This window comes from Corvus brachyrhynchos, unplaced genomic scaffold (assembly GCF_000691975.1).
Source record: "Corvus brachyrhynchos isolate BGI_N302 unplaced genomic scaffold, ASM69197v1 scaffold28, whole genome shotgun sequence".
Classification (NCBI taxonomy): domain Eukaryota; kingdom Metazoa; phylum Chordata; class Aves; order Passeriformes; family Corvidae; genus Corvus; species Corvus brachyrhynchos.
In genome coordinates this window covers 5,043,341-5,062,428 of record NW_008246058.1, presented here as the reverse complement: position 1 = coordinate 5,062,428, position 19,088 = coordinate 5,043,341, and the positions used below count along the sequence as shown (strand labels likewise).

General features: G+C 38.1%; 1 protein-coding gene across 1 annotated transcript in view; it reads left to right on the top strand.

Annotated features, from left to right (window-relative positions):
* COL14A1 (collagen type XIV alpha 1 chain) overlaps window positions 1-19,088 on the top strand; it is a 119,855-nt gene that overhangs the window by 30,594 nt on the left and 70,173 nt on the right. The window contains exons 7-12 of the mRNA XM_017746050.1: window positions 9,434-9,589; window positions 10,283-10,402; window positions 11,754-11,918; window positions 12,313-12,474; window positions 13,808-13,956; window positions 14,906-15,035. Of these exons, the coding sequence (XP_017601539.1) occupies window positions 9,434-9,589; window positions 10,283-10,402; window positions 11,754-11,918; window positions 12,313-12,474; window positions 13,808-13,956; window positions 14,906-15,035 (882 nt within the window). The remainder of the gene's footprint in view (window positions 1-9,433; window positions 9,590-10,282; window positions 10,403-11,753; window positions 11,919-12,312; window positions 12,475-13,807; window positions 13,957-14,905; window positions 15,036-19,088) is intronic.

Genomic DNA, 19,088 nt, shown 5'->3' with positions numbered 1-19,088 from the left:
AGCAGGAATTCTCAAAATCTGAAGTCTGTAGGCTTGCTCAGGACTACATATATTCTAGGTAAGCATCTTGGAATATCATGAGTGGTGCTTGTCTTTGATATAACACAGTACTTCGTCTTTGAAGCTGCATAGTAGCAAGTTGAAACTCTGGCTACTTTTTTAAACTTGTATGGCAACCTTGAAAGGAGAATCAAAAAAAGCTTTGGGGAGGTAGTAGCAGACAGATACATTAAAAAAAACCTGAAGTGCAAGACCAAGAACCTCTTGTAGGAACACTGTAATCATAAAGGATTGATGCATTCATCAGCAAACTCATCATGGATTTGCATATCCTGATGAAGAATCTTCTTTGCTTTTTGCTATGGTCCGCAAAAATGGGAGAAAAAGGTTAAAGTTTTGATATTGTGAGATGGCCTTGAGTACAACTACAAGATAAATTTTTGGTTTTTAGTTGTCTGCTGTACAAGTTCCCTTTCAAGGCTGTTTTTTACTGTTCCCCCTGTGAGAGGGGGAGAATCTTGTGTCATAGTCTCTCTCATTCATCTGTTGTTCAACAGCATGCATGAGCTTGTACTGAGGAGAGATGATTTCAGGGTAATTTCCACCTTCACTGCATAATCTGAGGTCTTCATGTCCATTCTGAGTCTGTTGATGCAGGACTCTGGTTCTGGGCTGTCTCATGGTCAGCACCCTTTGCCTGGTGCCCTGTGTCCTGAGTAAGGCTTGGTGTAACAGCTGAGATATGTCCATTGGTTAAAAGGTGCCAGGTAGTAGCTAAAATGGAACTTACCTGGCTGTGGGGACCATGTTTTCTACCTCAAAGGGCTTCTCACCTGTCTGTTTAACTGTAGTGATCATACTACTCTGCATGTAATGAGGCAGTCCTGTTTCCTTATCTGATTGCTGAGTTTGGTGTTGTGTCTTTGGCTCATTATTCTCCAGAGACATGGTATTCTTGTACTCTGCTCTCCTGGAATACTCAAAAGAGCTTCTGTGGAACGCCAGCACTAGCTTGATGCCCGAGTATATTTAGTTTCCATTAATGCAGGAAAGTTAGCAGAATTAGGGCTGCATAGTGGTGCAGACAGCTATTTCAGAAATAAAGCTGGTGTCAGATGGGTCTTTGCTTGGGTTTGATTTGTTTATGTGGTTAAAAATGTGGGGTGAAATTTCTGGTCTTTTGCATTGATCTTTCTAGTATGATAAAGAAAGGGAAAACTGTAAATTGTGAGCACAGGGATGGTGGCTCCTGTGGCCTGTGAAGTACCACTCATACCTCATCTCTTCTCTCCATACCCTCAACACCTTTCAAACTCAACTCCCAGATTTAACTCAGTGCATAGGCAGGGCGGTGGTGTCAAACTGTGGCAGATCAGCAAGGGAAAGCACAGAGTCCTGCACTGGGGAGGAATAACCCCAGGCACCAGCACGTGCTGGCATGGAGCTTGGCAGAAAAGGCCCTGGGAGTCAGGTGACCACAAGCCAGCAGAAGACACATGTCACAAAGAAGGCAAACAGCCTCCTGGGCTACACTGGGAAGGAAGTTTAGCAGGTTGATGAAGGTGATTTTTCCTCTCAGCCCAACCTTGGTGAAGCCACATCTGGAATTCTGTGTCTGGTGCTGGTCTGGCTCCCCAGTAGAAGAAAGACATGGACTTACTGAAATGAGTCCTTGGAAGGGCCATGAAGATGACTGAAGGCTTGGAGCATCTTTCGTAAGAGGAGAGGCTGAGACAGTTGGAGTGTTCAGCTTGGAGGACAGCAGGTTTGAGAGATATCTTTCCAGTGTGCAAAAATACACACTGGAATGAGTAAAGAAGGCAGAGATTCTTCTCAGTGGTGTCCAGTCAAAGGACAATAGGCAGTGGACACAAACTAAAATAACTGTAAATTATATTTAATCAAAGAAAACACTTGTTTTGCTATGAGGGTGGTAAAATGTGGCATTTAAGTAAAACCTTATAAAAGGAAGGCCTTGTTGCTTTTGTGAAATTATGGCTCAGGCCTGTCACTTTGGCTAGAGAAGGACTGTGAGAAAAGTCCATGAGAAGAAAAACAATTAGTTCTTACCCGTGAGAATGTAGTATCAACAGAAACAAGAGAGTTAAACCACAGAAGGAGAAAAACAGCAACACATCTGCACGTGTTATTTTTCTGAATGCTTGAATGCTTATGCTATAGGTAGCCAATGGTAGTATATTGTAGTTAGTAATAGCCAATGAGTCTATTGTAGTAGTTTAGCAGCCAATGAATCTGCAACACGAATGATAACATACAAAAAAGAGGCTGCTTTGTTTAATAAATGGCTTTTTGGCCCTTGAAAGAGGCACTATCTGTGTGTGTCATGACCACCCCAACAACGACAATAAAACACTGGAGTTTCTGTTTTAAAGACTCAGGTGGTGGAGTCTTTATCTTGGAGACTCTTTAACCTGACTCGACATGGTCCAGAGCAATCCGCTGTTGTTGCCCATGCTCTGATTAGGGCGGTTTGACTAAACTCAAGAGGTCCCTTCCCACTTCCAGTACCCTGTGATTCTGGAAGCTGAGATTTCTCAGACATCTCTGCTAATTAGAGAATGCTAATTCTATACCAGCTACATTCAGGAGGGCACAAATTTCATCCTGAGTTTTTGTGGATTGACACGTGACATCCTAAATTAGTGGTGCTTCTAAAGATCACTGCATATTTGTATTTATACAAGCATATACACTGGTTACATTATGAAAACATTATTTCAAGAACTGCTTGAAGGTAATATAGGACCTTGAATTTGGAACTCTTCTGCACTGTAATTGTAATGCTTTGTTTCTAGACACACTGTCCAGAAAGTCATATGTACCCAAATCCATAATGCTGAGCTGTAATTTTACAGTGCTGTAGCAGTTTGTTTTTCAACTAATTTCTAATTAGTTCTGTGTTAACTACTTTCATAGGTATGCAGCCTGTTCTCTAAGCAGGCTCTTTTCCATTACTTTACCTGTTGTGTTACAAGCTCAGGCACAGACGAGTTCTTTATCATGGTTTAGAGGAATTTAGACATACACCTTAATTAATGTGGAGGATTTCTGAGTACCGCTTTTGTCTGAAGTGCCCTGATTAACTATATTCTAGATAGCCAAAGAAAACTGTGTCAGGGATTTCATACCTTACTAAAGAAATGGGAGAAATAAGCCTTTTAAATCCTAGCATATTTGTCACATAGGAATGGTGGATAAGTATGACCATATCAATAAGAAATACAGTTTTCTGTCTTGAAAAGTAATTTAGACCTTGAGACAGCTGTTTAATTTAAAACATTCATGCACTTAGATGCAGAACTGAGAGGAAAGAGAAGCAGAGAATTATCACTATAATCTGCAGAAGAGTTTCTTAGGTTTTATGTACTTTACAGAACGACTGCAGATCATCTTCAGTGTAAATCGTGGCTAAATGGACACAGTATATTGCCATGTTGAGCTTCAGGTTCAGGAAAGACTTCAGCAGCATGCTTTGTTCTGTGTTGACATGTTGCCTGTTGGAAAAGAAATTAAAACAAATGTTTTAAACTCTCTGTTTACGCCTGGGGGGATTTTAAAACATATTTTTCTGTCTAGGTACACAGACCAGGAGTGTTTAGTATTGCTGTTTGGTAAGCTGCTGCAGACCAGGTTCTTCAGTGCTATCAATCAACAATGGTCTGTGAGGAGACATCAGCACTTTCTTTCATAGTTACTTCTTTTTTTGTCTCTCAAATTAAAAAGTTCAATTAGAAAGAAAGTTCTAGAAGTTTTTCTAAACTAGTAGCTACTTACTGCAGAAATACAACTGTCATTGAGTGTGTATGGAAAAGTGCATAGAAAATGGCTCTATGCTTCCTTCTCTCACACTTGAGAATTATCACCAGTATATATATAGGCAATTGATGTGTTATCAGCTAGTGCTTTGATTGGTTTTGTGGCCTTAAATTCAGAAGGTATGCTATAAATAGCATTTCATTACTGCTGTGTACTTTTTGGAAGCAGCAATATTTTTGAACTACATCATTCACAGTCAAATGTGACGTGATTAGACACAACACATTCAGTAAATCTTAATATTCCAACTCCACCAAATAAGAAATTTGTAGGCTTGCCAGTTGGGCTATGTTAGTTTCCTGGAGAGCAATAAGGCACATGGAAAAAAGCTGGCTGGTTTTTTTTTTCCTAGGGCCTAGGGACAAACTTCTAACCTTCTTGGGCTGCTCTTTAAACCTAATGATGTTCCAACATTTGAGTCCTTCAAATTCAAGCTGTGTTTGGATCTAGTTTAAAGAACAGCAGTTATGCTGTATGCATTTGTCTGCTCCATAGCCCTGACATATGGGATGTGTTAAACTGAGGTCCAAGTGCAAGGATGATATCACCAGCACAGAGCAGTAATACCAATGTCAGAAGTGTGGACTAGTGAGTTGCTGAATTTTGGAGCTGGACACTGCCTCACATCCTTTTATTTTTTTAACCCTTTTTTAAAAAGTGACATTTTACTGATGGGGATTTATATTGCCCTTGTCCTCAGTGGTGCTTCTGCTCAGTGTGGTGCTGTCAATCGCTCTGGAGGACTGGCTGTTCTCTGTCATTCATGCTTTATTCACAAGGTATTTTTCACTCACTGCTGTCATCAAACTTCTTGCCTTTTGTGCTTTGTTATCCCATGAATGAGTCTTCTATTCATACAGTATTATTACTGACCTCTACTTGAACTTTCTTCCTCTCCTTCCACATATATTATTTGACTTTCCACTGTGACAGGGAGTAAGAAAGGAAACGACATATTGCAGACTCAGAAAGAATTATAGTCTTAACTTCTAGCAGAAGAAGTGTGTGTTTTGGCTCTTGAAAATGAGAACAGTTTCATACCAAGGGGAGGCAAAATATCAAATGTGTTTCTGCAAAACATATCATAACTGCATGCAAATTGAACTGGTTTGTCTAAAGCATTGGGTCCTCCTGTGTGGCAGTGTCTGTATTTGCTGCTTCTCCCTTTGCCTTTCAAGGAACTTTCAAAGAGTAGTAGTATTAACCCCAAGAGTCAAAGAACCCTACTCTAGATTAAAAATCATGGTTTTGTATTTCTATGTCTGTAAGGCTCTCAGGTTTTTTTGGTTGAACTTCTGTTTTTGACATTGCTCACTTGCTCACAACGCGTGTGTGGAAGAGTAGCTTCAGGTAAGGAGTGCAGCCGTGGAGAAGTGGTCAGTGTTTCCAGGAGCTTGTCAAGCCTGCTGTGTTCTGTGCAGCCCCCACACAGAGCTTCTCTCAGGTCTCTGCACTCCATTCCCTTCAATGGATGACTTAAGGGTCATATTTTCCAGGCTCCAATAACACTCCCTCTATCCCAGAAAGTTCTGTCTGGATCTTTCTGTTGGCATTGCCATCATTGGCTTCACTCTCAGCCAATTTTGACATGACCTTGAGAGTGCTGTAGCACTTGCATATTGGAAGTACCAGCAAATCAACGTCAGTGTCTGGGGGCTTGAGGAATCAAAACCAGGAAACTTCATTTGGTAGATGCAAAACTTTCAATGGTGTCTCTTCTTTGAAAAATTTCCCTGAAACAAAGGAACCAAAATTCTTGATGATGATTTGATTTTTGGCGGTACTGAAGCAGGTTTTGTACAAATACCTTGCCCTAAAATGTTGCTGGTAGCCTTTAGCTCTATGCTGGAGCCTTTGAAGGTGAAATTTTGAGCCTATGCCTCCTTCTGTGGAAAGCAGAAATGAGCAGACCAAGTCCCTTCCTCCTCAGTTAGCTTTCTGGCAGAGTGGCAAGTTCCTTCTGCCAAGTAGTGCTAGGAAGATTGTAAATTTGTTACTGAAAGTGCATTAATATTTTACTTTCTCCCCATAAAAATTCTCCACCAATTTTAAGTGGGTGAACTGAAGACAGTTGCTGGTGTAAAATATATAGGCTGTTATTCTGACTTTACAATATGTGCAATTCTGTTATTTCTGCTTACCTAAAGACCACAGGCTCTGTTACTGTTTATTGTGGAATGCAGCACTTGAAGCAGAATAATACTTTCTATATAACATTAGGAAACATGATACAAAATTTGGTAACTGGTCTCTTCCCTACTGTCCTGCTTCTGAAACTGGTGGGTACCACATAACTCAGAGGGAAATGGGACCTTCTATGTCACTACTCTTTTCTTGATGACCGAGTAAAAGGGAAATAAGCACACTGTTGGACCTGATCACACTACTGAACCTTGTAGTAGACTAAAACAGTGAGTGCTAGAAGCTTTATTATATGGAATGATATGCTGTCATCCTCCTTTAAGAAAGGTTGTTGGGAAAATTGGCTATTGAAATTGTGTAGATAGTCAAAATGTTCAAAATTACCCTCAAACAGGAATTCATGATCATGTATTGTTGTATGGAAAGATTATTGAAAAAGACATTTGCAAGAACAGGCAGTGGAAACTGGCTAAGCACAGCGGGGTGCAGAAATTATTTGCTACACACTGTGTCTTTTAGACTAACTTTATTAACTAGGATGTAGTGGTGTTTGTGTTCCTATCAGGTTTTAAAGATTTCTATCACCGCATTATTCTGTTTAATATCTCACTGTTGTTTATTCCCTTTTAGGGAACTTTCTACAATTCTATTAAGTACAACAAGGAGAAAACATAAGCAAAATAGTGGGTGTACAGAAGTAACAAAACCTAAATGTTTTATGCAGAAAAGATTCAACAAGTATCTCCTACCAACGAAGAACGAAACAAATTTTCACACTGTGACCTTGCAGTACAATCTTGGATCAAACCACATGTTTCTTTAACAAAAAATAATTGAATTATACTATTTGCATTGATCTGATGATGTGGAAATAAAACATTGAAAGGAATGTTGTTATTGTTTTCTTTATTCTTTGGATTTTGCTTCACTGTATGGATTTACTAAAACCAATAAAAGCTTTCACTACAAAGCCATCGCTACAGGAATAAAGAAGCCTTATAGGCAAAACTTGTTGATATGAAATGATATGAAATATTACCCAGGGTAATAACTCTGGTTTCATACTCAGCACAAGATTTTAGAAGTAGAGAAGGAAAATACAGCCACAGAAATCCTGTTATCCTCTTTAGGCTATATAATTAAACTGCTGGGATAACACTGAAAAGGTACATCTGTGCTATTGTACAGCTGCTTGGATTTGAATCAGGGGTCCTGTGCTTTCATTCTTTCTGGTATTGAGTAGCATTTTACTTTGCCAGTAGTTCTTTTGAAGCTTGCAACACTAATCATGGCCAGTGTGAGAATGGCACAAATGAACTGCGTGTTAATGGAAGACAGATACTGCAAGTAATGCAGACTGATGAGCAGGAAGTTTATTTGGCAAAGGTATTTAAAACATTAATTTTGCCATGACTAGTAGATTCCTATTAAATCACAGAACAGATTCCACTCCCACTGAAATCAAGGGAAGTTTTGACTTAGTGACATAAAGATTGGACCTCTTTTGGATTTATCTTCCAATTTAAGATCATTTTTCTGATGCTTACTAAATGCTCCCCAGTGTCAATACATTAAAATGTGTTGCCAATTAAAATAGTGTTGTCTTGTACTGTAAAAGCTAAAATAAAATATTTGCTTTGGCATCTTTGTAAGTGGAATTTTTGTCATGTGTTTAGAACTTACTCTGCACTGCTAGCTGCACGTAGGAAATGTTCCCTGTTCATCTAAAAACATTTGTAGTACACGTTTAAGACATTAACTTTATGGATTGGGTTTAATGCTCAGTGGATTTACACTACAGTATGAATCTAACCCTTAATTATTACTAATACCAATTGAACTCCTTCTGCACATCAGATTGTTTTTGACTGGGAGATTTTAATTTTGTATTTAATGAAAATTTTGTCATTAATTGTTGTGAAAGTTTTAAGTTGCTAACCATGTGTTTTATTTCCTCTGTGTATCAGGAGAGTTTCTTGGGAGCTATTGCAAGCACCTTTTAGATAATTTCTCACTGAATTACTTACTTAGTTGCTGAACATCTCTGCTCAAATCAGTTTATTTCTGGCATTGTACTTGGTGATTCCTGTCAGTACGATGTTAGGTGTTAGTATTCTTTGTGAAATAACTTATACAGTGGATTCTGAAAAAAATGTTGATAAAAGCTGGGCTGCAGCTTAATTCACTAATCTGTGTTTGTTTTTTATTGTATTCAGGGACATGATTTTTATCCCTAAATGGTTTGTGATGCATCATACCTTTTCTACTATACCTGCTTTGCTTTGTCTTTCCTATTTCCCTCCTTATTCTATAGCCAATCTGGTGGTGAGTTTGCTATTTTTGTACTTCAAACATAAGATCTTCTTACATCTGTATAACATCATTCCTTTGTTTCTGTCCCTACAATATGAGTCCACTGTTTCAGCAACCTTAATTTCACAGTCACAAATCCACTTCTGTGGAATATGGCAATTCTGTCTGAGGTTCTGAAAACCTTTTGCATTCCCTTACTTTCCTTCCTGGTGTTTTCTCAAACTGAATGTGGCACTTGCATTTAGGCTTCTCAGTTGGCTTATTGTGCAATTTGTGTCTAATCTTTACTTCCCTTTCCTCTGATTTCCCCATTGATTAGTTAAACCTTAGAGACCATTGATCTGTACTTCTGCTAATTCTCATAAGATCTTTTCTGTTGTTTGGTTTTTTTGTTGTTGTTGTTTTCTTTTTTTTTTAAATCTTGTATTTTTGTGTTTTCCATTTATCTGTAAGACTAAAGCTTCATTCTCACGCTCATTCTCATAGACACTGAATCTGAGGTCTTTGCATTTTACCTCTGCTCTATTGAGTGCCTCCTACTTAGGTTTAATACAGCATTTTCAATTGACCTTCAGTTTTGCTTGACTCCCAGGGGTGAGATTCACTTCTAGCTTTACAAGTCCACAGTGGTGCCTAGTGGTTTTCTGTGGGGCTTTTGAGATGTATGGAGACACCTGGTTTTCTCTGTTGACTGTAAAAGGGGCCTTGATAACATCTTTTATATGTCTGCATCTCTAGGTAGCTCTCTCTGCATTGTCTGTGCCTAAGGCTAAATGTCATGCACTGTGTACTGGGACTGAAATTGTATATGTACATTGGGAATGAAAATGAACTGTTGGTTTGGTTCTATATGACAGTTAATTTTTTTCTTTCTTGAGTATTTTTAGAAGAAGAATTTCTTTTCATAGGCCTCCCAAAAGTAATTTTGAACACCCTAATGAAAGAACTGAAGTAGATAATGGCCAGACTATTCTATAACTGAAGTTTGAATAAGCACATTTAGTAATTTTGCTTATTTATCACTTTGACCATGGAAGAAAGCTTTAATTATCAAGATGGTGGCAGGAGGAAGGCATATATTTATTGAGTTACAATTTTATTGTTGAATTAATAATATTGGTTTAATTTTAATGATTTACAGGCAGCCTGTTTACCTGTAAAACTCCAGCAATTGCAGATATTGTGATACTAGTAGATGGTTCTTGGAGTATTGGCAGATTCAATTTCAGGCTCGTTCGACTGTTCCTGGAAAACCTGGTTTCTGCTTTCAATGTGGGATCTGAGAAAACAAGAGTAGGTAAGGTGCCACACTTTCTTCCTAACGTTTCTGTAGCAACATAAAGATGTTATCATTTCAGGATAGTTAACAGCATAGTGCTACTATTTTTGTGCAAGATTCATCCTCATCTGGAACTAGCATTTCTATCATCAGAGTAATGCTGCTGGAATGTTTGTAGTATTAATTCCTCACAGTTTACTGTGATCCTCAGCTTAGGTAAACTCTAATGCAATGTCAGTGGAAAAAAAACCAGTGGAAACAGTCTTACTGACTTCAGTCAGCAATAGCGTCAAGCACTTGCAGTTTAATTTTTGCAGGCAGAATGTGCCAATGGATGGTTTTTCTTGTGCTTTAAACTGGCTGAAATGTTATATTTCTGATCTGCTGCTGTTCAAAGGTATATTAAGTAAAATTGTTCTTTAAAAAAGAAATTCTTGAAATGTTAGTAACTCTGAAAAAGTTGTGTATTTCTTTTCATTTAATTATCACTTGAGAAAAAGGCTTTGAAAGTTAATTGAGGAGTTGTCACGCAGAACAACTTCATACTATTTTTTTGTTGTCAACCAATGCAGTTTTTCTAATATGGTAGCAAAGCTACTTGCAGTAAGCTAATTGTGGTAAGATACTGGTAACCAAGTACATAAAGTGTGCATACTTGAAAAAAAACCTGCTTTATTATCTGATGGATTACCTTAATTTCTGGTTCTTTAGGTCTTGCACAGTACAGTGGTGATCCCCGAATTGAGTGGCACTTGAATGCCTATGGCACAAAGGATGCTGTTTTGGATGCAGTCCGTAATCTGCCGTATAAGGGAGGGAATACGTTAACAGGTACTGTGTATGTTTTGGCTTTTGCCTTTTATTAAAAACCATATTCTGCTGTACAGACTAAAAACTGTCAGTGCTTATTATGAAGGGTAGAAAGGATAGGGGTTTTGCAGCTTGCCAATGGCTTTATCCAGTGTCAGTTAAGTCTTTTCTGAAGCGCTTGTTCATTGATTTCCCTGGGAATCAGGACAGGGTTTCATAAAACAAAGTGTACATAACGCTCTGTGCTGTAAGTAAAATCTCTTGTCTACTAGGAATAAAATGCAAAATCCATTTATGATGTTCATGCACAGAGCTTTATTCTGGAAACGGAAAGAATATTGTTTCAATATTTGACAACTGGTATACTAACTTTACAAATGACCACCTGGGGCTTTTAGATTTCCATTGACCTTTTAGTAGTTAAAGCACTGAAGCCCCAGACACACTTAGTGATGGATAAAGCGGGGAGGCCTGACAACCTGGGAAAAATACAGTCTCTGAATACAATTCCAGTGTCATCAAAGCAGCAGTTAGTAATGTTGGAATGATATATCCGAAGACCCAGACATGGCTTTAAGTGAATTGCTGCCTTTTTAATTTTTTTTTTTTCTGGCTGGGAAAGAATGGGAGAAACAATGAGCAACAGCCTATATTTTGGTAGAAGAAGTGATTACAGTGGGACAAAGGACAGAAAACCCTAGTATGATTCTAGGAATGAGATTACTGGGTGGTAGGAAGTAGTAAATTATCTAAATTATTTTATATGGATGTTAGAAGAAAGTGAGTTAGAAACCTTTTCTGTGGGAGACTTAAACAAGTTTTCAGACAGGATCTCATTGTGATATGTAAGTTTGTCGTGGAGCTGTTGTTCTTCTTTCCCTTTAAATAATTAGCATTTATTAAAATCAGATTCTCCCTAAGCTTAAATAAAGATTTTTTTCCAGCTTGTAAATCAGAAAGAATAAACAAACAAACAAAAGTAAGGCTATCTGTAGCATGGGAGATTTACTAAGCTATCCAGAGCATGTGCTTTCATATAAGCAATGTAGGTAGAAGGAGAAGGAACTTCCTGTTCTAACTTGGTAGGACTTGGTAGAGTAAGAAAAAAAAGATGATGCATTTGCAGGAAGATCAATTTAGGTTTTCATAGCCAGTTTAAGATACATTGATTGATCAAAGGCTGCTAAAAATAAATTTCAGCTTCTCTATAGTTTAGGCTGCTTGTTGGAATTTAATTTCTCAGTAAATAAATTCTTCTTTTATACTTATTCTTAATCAGAATTTTAAAATTGAGTAGACAAACACTGTGATATTTGCAAAATTAATGGACATTTTCCTCTCTAAAAGTCTTTTAAAATGTTTTCTTTTGTAGGTCTTGCCTTAACTTACATTTTGGAAAACAGCTTTAAGCCTGAGGCAGGCGCAAGACCTGGAGTATCTAAAATTGGGATACTGATCACTGATGGGAAGTCCCAAGATGATGTTATCCCTCCCGCTAAAAACCTACGAGACGCTGGCATTGAGCTGTTTGCTATTGGTGTGTATTCTGCCATATCCATGTACATGTCCCATTGTACTCTGGAGTATTTGTATCAGTTGCTGTCTGTACTAAGGAAGTGTTCTTTTCTGCCTGTATCCAATAAATATCATCATTAATTTGTATCTTTTATAAGCATTGCTCATAACATTGCTGCTATAACTGGAATTTAGCAGTATACGTGGATGCTACATTTTCATGAGACGGCTGAAAAATTCCACTTATGCTGGCAGAAATTAACATATTGAATTGACATTCTAAAAACAGAGCAATTTGTAGTTGGTCATTAAAACAAATAGATTTGGATATTAGTAATTTTTTATCAATCCCTGTGTAAACAAGATTTTTTCTTTTTAATTGCAAATATTTTCTTTATTTTTCTTTCCAATAAAAGGTGTAAAGAATGCAGATATAAATGAACTCAAAGAGATTGCCTCTGAGCCTGACAGCACACATGTCTACAATGTGGCTGACTTTAACTTCATGCATACCATTGTTGAAGGTCTTACCAGAACAGTGTGCTCACGAGTAGAGGAACAGGAAAAGGAAATCAAAGGTGAACAGAAACAAAATTTAATGTAACTTATGATGAATGTAGAGCTGCAAATCAAATACCTGCAGTTCTAGGCTGGCTTCTGGCACTAGACTCATGCAATAAATGCTTTTTCTTGCAAGAAAGTACATTGTCAGGGAAGTTATCTTCCTAGCTATCTTTTATTCTTGCTTAGATATCTCTGACCTTTTGCTCTCTGTCTTTAGTAGAGGTAAATATTATGGTATTTGGTAGTATAAAAAAAATTTAAAATGTACAGTCTTTCTGCTGTAACTATTTCCAAGTGGTGGGTAAGGAAATCTTTCTGTAATACAGAGTTTTGGGGATGAATTAGTTTAACAGCTGCACATGGAATTGTTACGTTCATGCTGTGCTTTCCATCTCCTAACTTAATGTTTTTATTGTCTCATAAGTACTCAACAGTTTCAACTGTTTAGATTGCTTTGTCTGTTCCTCTTGATGAATTTTTTTTTTCTTTTTCTTATTAAACACACAAAAAATATATTTTGGTTCACAGGAAAAGATGGCAGTGAAGAAAATTGTTCTTATATGAAAATGCCTCCTCTGACTACAATTATTTTCTTTTCTGAAAAGAAGAAATGGCTATGAAAAAATGTTGCAATTTGCCAGATATAGTCCTACCTGTGAGGCCTTTCTTTCTGAAAGGTTTCAGTGAATTTTGTTTCTATTTATTGGTTTGTGATTCCTTATTATCACAGAAATGCTGAGTGATTCTCTCTCTCTCATAATATATATGGATATATGGAAGATTTTATATAAAAATATATATTATATATATTCAATATAATATATAGATACATGCAATATATATCAGTAGGAAAGGCTCTCTTGAGCAGGAGAGAATGGAAAAACCATGGATAGATGAGACCTCTTTGTGGAAAAGAATGATTGCCAGAGGAGATGACTGTTCACTGTGTCTCTTCAGGCAGTATCAGTTTCCAACCTGCTGAGGAGCACAGGAGATCACAGCTGTATATGTACTTGTATGTTTTTCATGACTGGGAGGAAAGCAACCTGACAGAAAATCCACAACAGAAAGGTCTGGAAATAGTGATGGGAAGAAGGAGGAAGGCTTAGTGTTGTATTTTTGTCTTTTTCGTATAAAGGTTTATGAAAGACCAGGAGGCTTAGTCCCAGTGAAACTCCATGTGCAGTACTCATTATTACTTCTTTGTTTCCATTGAGAATAGCCTAAAGAAGTGTACCAATTTTTTGATTTTCTGATGAGGAACAATATTTATAGCTTCAGCAAATATAACAAACCAAGTAACTATTATGCAGAAGGGAATAAAAGTGTGCATTTCCTCCAACCTAGGAACGATTGCTTCTCTTGGGACTCCTTCAGATTTGGTCACGTCTGATGTAACAGCTAGAGGCTTCCGGGTTAGCTGGACCCATGCACCTGGCAAAGTGGAAAAATACAGGGTTGTGTACTACCCCACTCGAGGAGGACAGCCAGAAGAGGTAATAGGAGGAAATTTTTAATGCAACAGGGCAACTAACCAGACAGGAAACCCATGGTCTTATTTTAAATCCACCCTGAAATTCCCTCTGTGGGCTCCAGAAAGGAGGCTGGTCACGCTGGATGGGGACGAAGGTTAGGTAGTAGCTAGGCTATGTGTCTGTCATACAATTTAAAGTAAATGTGCTATAATAATAAGCACTTTCAGGGGGTAGGGTGAAGTGCCTGCATTTTTTGTTACACATATGATTACTTGAAACAGTTCTACAGACACCCCCTGCACCATTCTGTTTACAGGAACAGAAGAGGTAGGAGTTGATGATAAGCCAGATTTCAATTCTAAGAAAAAAATCATTCATAAAAGGAAGATGATATGGGGGTGTGTGTTTTGGGACATCTACAATTGGTCAGTGAAAATTTGGAGAGAGTTGTTTATTTGGATAGACTTCAGCATTTTGGAGATGGGAAAAAAAGCAGTGGAACAAGCTTTTGACTTCAGCTGACAACTTATCGAATTGAATGGAAAGGTAGAAGAGCAAAAGGATTTAACTACAATTATATTTTGTTTCATTTTGTGCTAGAAACTTGTTTAGGACGGATATGTATTGATGTAATTTTGGAGTACTCTATGTGTGTGTATATATATATGTGGTACTAAAGGAATATTTATGATAACATTATATCAAAAAGTGCCACATACACACTCTTAAACTGTATCTGATAAACTTTATTCAGCTAAGATCTTCCTTTGTTCCAAATGGCTATTTATATCAGATAAACATTTTGACTATTTATAAGGTTGCTGTTTTTTTCAGACACTTTACTGTATATAAATGGAGCATGAACTGAACTTAAATACAGTGCAAAAATTGGATGAAAGAGGGATTGAGTGATGCGATGGTTATAGTTTGTTTGCTTTATGCATATTTAGTTAAATTTTCTTTTAAACAGGTTGTGGTGGATGGAAGTGTATCAACAGCAGTTCTGAAAAACCTGATGTCTTTAACTGAGTACCAGATAGCTGTATTTGCAATCTACTCCAATGCTGCGAGTGAGGGCCTCCGGGGAACGGAAACCACACGTGAGTGTCCTTAGCATACTTGTTGCAGATTTGAGTGTCTGCATTTAATCAGGGTGTGTAAGCATTAGTCTTTATGAGAAATAAACACAGAAGGGAGTCTTTTTCAATTTACCTTCTTTTAGTGCATTTGCCTTAAATTAAATGTTGTTTGAATTAGTTCTGGGCTAAGCTCCTAAGTCCAAATGCTCTGTGGATATTTAAACACTGAGAAAGGTTTTATCTCTGTGCTGAACTTTGAAGTTGGTTGTATTGAACCCTAAATTAGAACATTCCAATGTTTTGGGTGTGGAGCCAAGCTTTATAAACTAGGTTTTTAGCTGAAGATGATCTCATGAATGGAGGATTTGGTGGGACCAGAAATACCTGCATACAATTCCCACCAGTGCCAAAGGTTTCAAGGTAACTTTTGTAAGTTTCTTTCTCAATGATTTAATAATTTTCTGTCTGTAAAATGGTGTCTTGGGATATTGTAAGACTTAATGCATTTACAGTTTCATGTATTTGCGTACAAAGTGCAGTTATTTTTTTACTAAATATGACAGATATTAGGAATGGAAGTAAAGAGTAACTTTACAGTTCAGACTAGGAGACTGGAAGTCCGTATGTAATATATCAATAGCTGGTATCTGCTGAAAGAACAGCACAGCAGGGCTCAAGCAATCTGTAAGATTTCTGCAGTGCTTTGACAACATCCTGACCCAAGTGATCAAGGAGCAAGCAAGAGAAGGTGCTCTGCTGTAGCTCATACTTAGAAACAAGGAAGAACTGATGGCAGAGGAGGAGGAGATCACATCCTACAAGCTCAGGAAAGGTCCCTACTGACAAGTTGGTAACCAGGTGACTGGAGGCTGGCATGGATTATCAAGAAACTTGTAACAGAACTCAGACATAAAAAGGAAGTGTATAAGAGATGTAGAAGAGGCAAATGACCCAGGAGAAGTTTAAGCTGCTGTCTGATCTTGCAGGGGTAAGTATAGGAAAGCCAAGGCCAACCTGGAGGTGAATCTGGCAAGCGACCTGAGGAGGAAAACAAGTTTTGCGTTATGCATTTCAATGAAGGGAAGTGCAAAGTCCTGCTCCTGGTGAGTGACAACCCCTGAGGGGTGACAGCTGGAAGGCAGCTCTGCAGAGAAGGACCTGGGACTCATGGTAAACAACAAACTGACTGTATACCAGCAGAGCACCCTTGTCACAAAGAAGGCCAAGAGCCGCCTGGATTGCATTAGAAAATTATTGCCAGCAGGTTTAGGGAGCTGATTCTTGCCCTCTTCTCAGCACTTATGAGGCCACACCTGGATGCCTGGTCTTGTGCTTGGTTCCTCCAGCACAAGAGAGATGTGGACTTACTGTAGTGACTTCAGTGAAAGGCCGTAAAGATGATGATGATGAAGGGCTTAGCACATCTTTCGTAAGAGTCTGAGACAGCTGGACTGTTCAGCCTGGAGAAGAGAAGGCTCAGGTGATCTTGTCAATATGTCAAAATCCCTCATGAGGAAATGAAGAAGAAGAGTGAGCCAGACTTTTCTCAGTGGTGCTTTTTAACAGGACAAGAGCCAATGGGCACAAATTAAAACCCCATGAAATTAAATTTGGACAGAAGAAGACACAGTTTTATTGTAATGGTGGTCAAACACTGGAATAAGTTGTCCAGAGACGTTGTGAAGTCTGCCTCTCTGCTGATATTTCAAGCCAGACTGGATGAGGTTCTGAGCAACCTGCTTTAGCTGACCCTGACTGGACAGGGAAGTTAATTAGACCAGATGATCTCAAGAGGTGCCTTTCATCCTCACTGGTTCTTTGGTTCTGTGTCAGTGCTAATCTTCTCAATCTGAAAACAAAACAGAATCATATAAAATTATTTTGGACTTTTCTTTTAGTCTCAGTCTCCCAAATTGTCATCTCCCATCATGTTTTACCCCATGAGACAGTGTTAGGACCTGTTTAATTTATCGAGGCTGAGAGAACAGTCACATACTGAGCCAACAGGATTGTTTTGTATTGCACCTGGTATTCCTTTGAAGTCACCCAGTCAAGTTCTGACGGAGGCCAGCCCTGCTGGCTTTCAGAGATCTGATCAGATCACACCCCAAGGTCATGCAGCATCAAGCCTTTTATACAGCTGTCTTTGATAGTGTGTTGGAAGTAATAGTCTGACATGTGCAAGTGTTAATTACTGGACATGATAAAAATACCTGCAATTTTAAAATATTTTTTCACTATTTTAATGGCGAATTATAGAAAATTGTAGTTTACATTCCTGCCTGTGTGTGAGATACTGACAGATTGGAATAGTCACCAATTGCATTTGTTTATACAGAACATTGAAAATAGTTTACAGGCATGTGAAATCTAAACAGATATATATATATATGTATAGCATATATATGCATGTATAGCATATATATGCATATATATATACACATATATATATACATTATAGCATAATGTAGAGATAAGTAGAACGTTTTGTGATTTAATAGTCACTTCTAACTTGAAATAAATATGAAATGTATTCACATTTTAATTTGCTAAAAACGTATTTTTACCTGGTTTATTCCAGCTATTTTTAGTCGGTTTAATTTATCCCTAAGTTACCTGAATATTTGGATAGTCTGGTAACTGTCCAAGATGCAAACCAGCATTATCTACTAGATATTTATGTTTGAGATTCAGAGGTCTTCGGTTGAAAATTCCAGTATAAAACACCACATTTTATTTCCAGTCACCTCTTTGTCAATTTTTATGTATATTGCCACAGTATCGACCAGTTCCTATTGAGAATTAAAATGCAAGTCATAAGTTAGAGGATACTTTTCCCATAGATTTTTTAGAATGAAGATAAGGGGAAGGAGAGGTGATGAATACTCTTGCTGTGACCCTGAGGCAGTTTGAATAGGAATGAGACAATGTGATGCAAAGCAGCTTCAGGATATCTCAACATGTAGTTTCTGACTGTAGGTATCAGAAATGTGAGTGGAGCTCTGAGCAAGGAGACTGATGTACTTTTGAAAATGTTCATGGGTAGTGTCTCCCTGTAATTAGAGAAATTGTGAGAATTCATGGAAATATAAATCAATACAAGAACAAGGGTTTAAATAGGATGGACATAGGTTGTAAAAGGTTTGGAAGGGTAGATGGGGTAACCTGGAAGTGGAAACCTAAAGAGAAGTCTGGGTCGAAGTTTTGCCACCCTTTACAGACATAAGTGACAGACTGAGCGAACAGCCTAAATGAAAAAGAAAGGATGAGGCTGGCATGGTTCTGCTAGAGCTCTGTTAGAACTTGTTGAACGTAATGTAAGAGATATACTTGGAGATACCAACTTGACAGGGTGCAGCTTTTGCTTGGACGAGGAGATGAGAGAAGCTCTGTGACTGAAATTAGAATTTGTTCCTGAATATTTGTGTGCAGGTCAGATTCTTCAGAATTTCCAATAGGAAAAGTTTTGTATCAGTTAGCAATTGCCTTCTGTTTTTTCAGACCATTTCAGTCATTTTTGGGACTATTCTCAGTGTATAAATTCCAAAGAAGTCAAAGTTTCTTCATATCTCTCCATATTCATGCCTGAATATTTCTCCATATTCGTGCCTGAATATTTTTATGGGATTCATCAGTGATGTACCAGCAGTGGAGAGGCCATGGGATGTTACTCTGTGAGAGGAATAAAGTGAGGACAACCACAAAAGTGCGAAATGCTACTCTAAAGAGTTACAGAAATGCAAAGAAACATTTGGAAACCCAGATTGGTGCTATGATCTGGTATCAGTGCCTTAAATTCACAAGTAACCTCCTTATATTGTTTGAATTTCACTCATCCTGCTCTTGCTTGCCAGGTTAGCATTTGCCATGATTTGCAATGGATGACCTTTCCCATATGTGCAAAATCCTACTGATATGGGCCTTGGTGCCAGTTTGGACAGTCCAGGCCTTAACAGGCAATAGTTTATAGCCACAATATTTTGATGTGTGCAGTGGGCTCATCCAGGGTTTTTCCAGGGTATTGTACCTTGTGGCTGTGGCATACATACTCTTGCCTGGGGGCTGCCTCCCGCA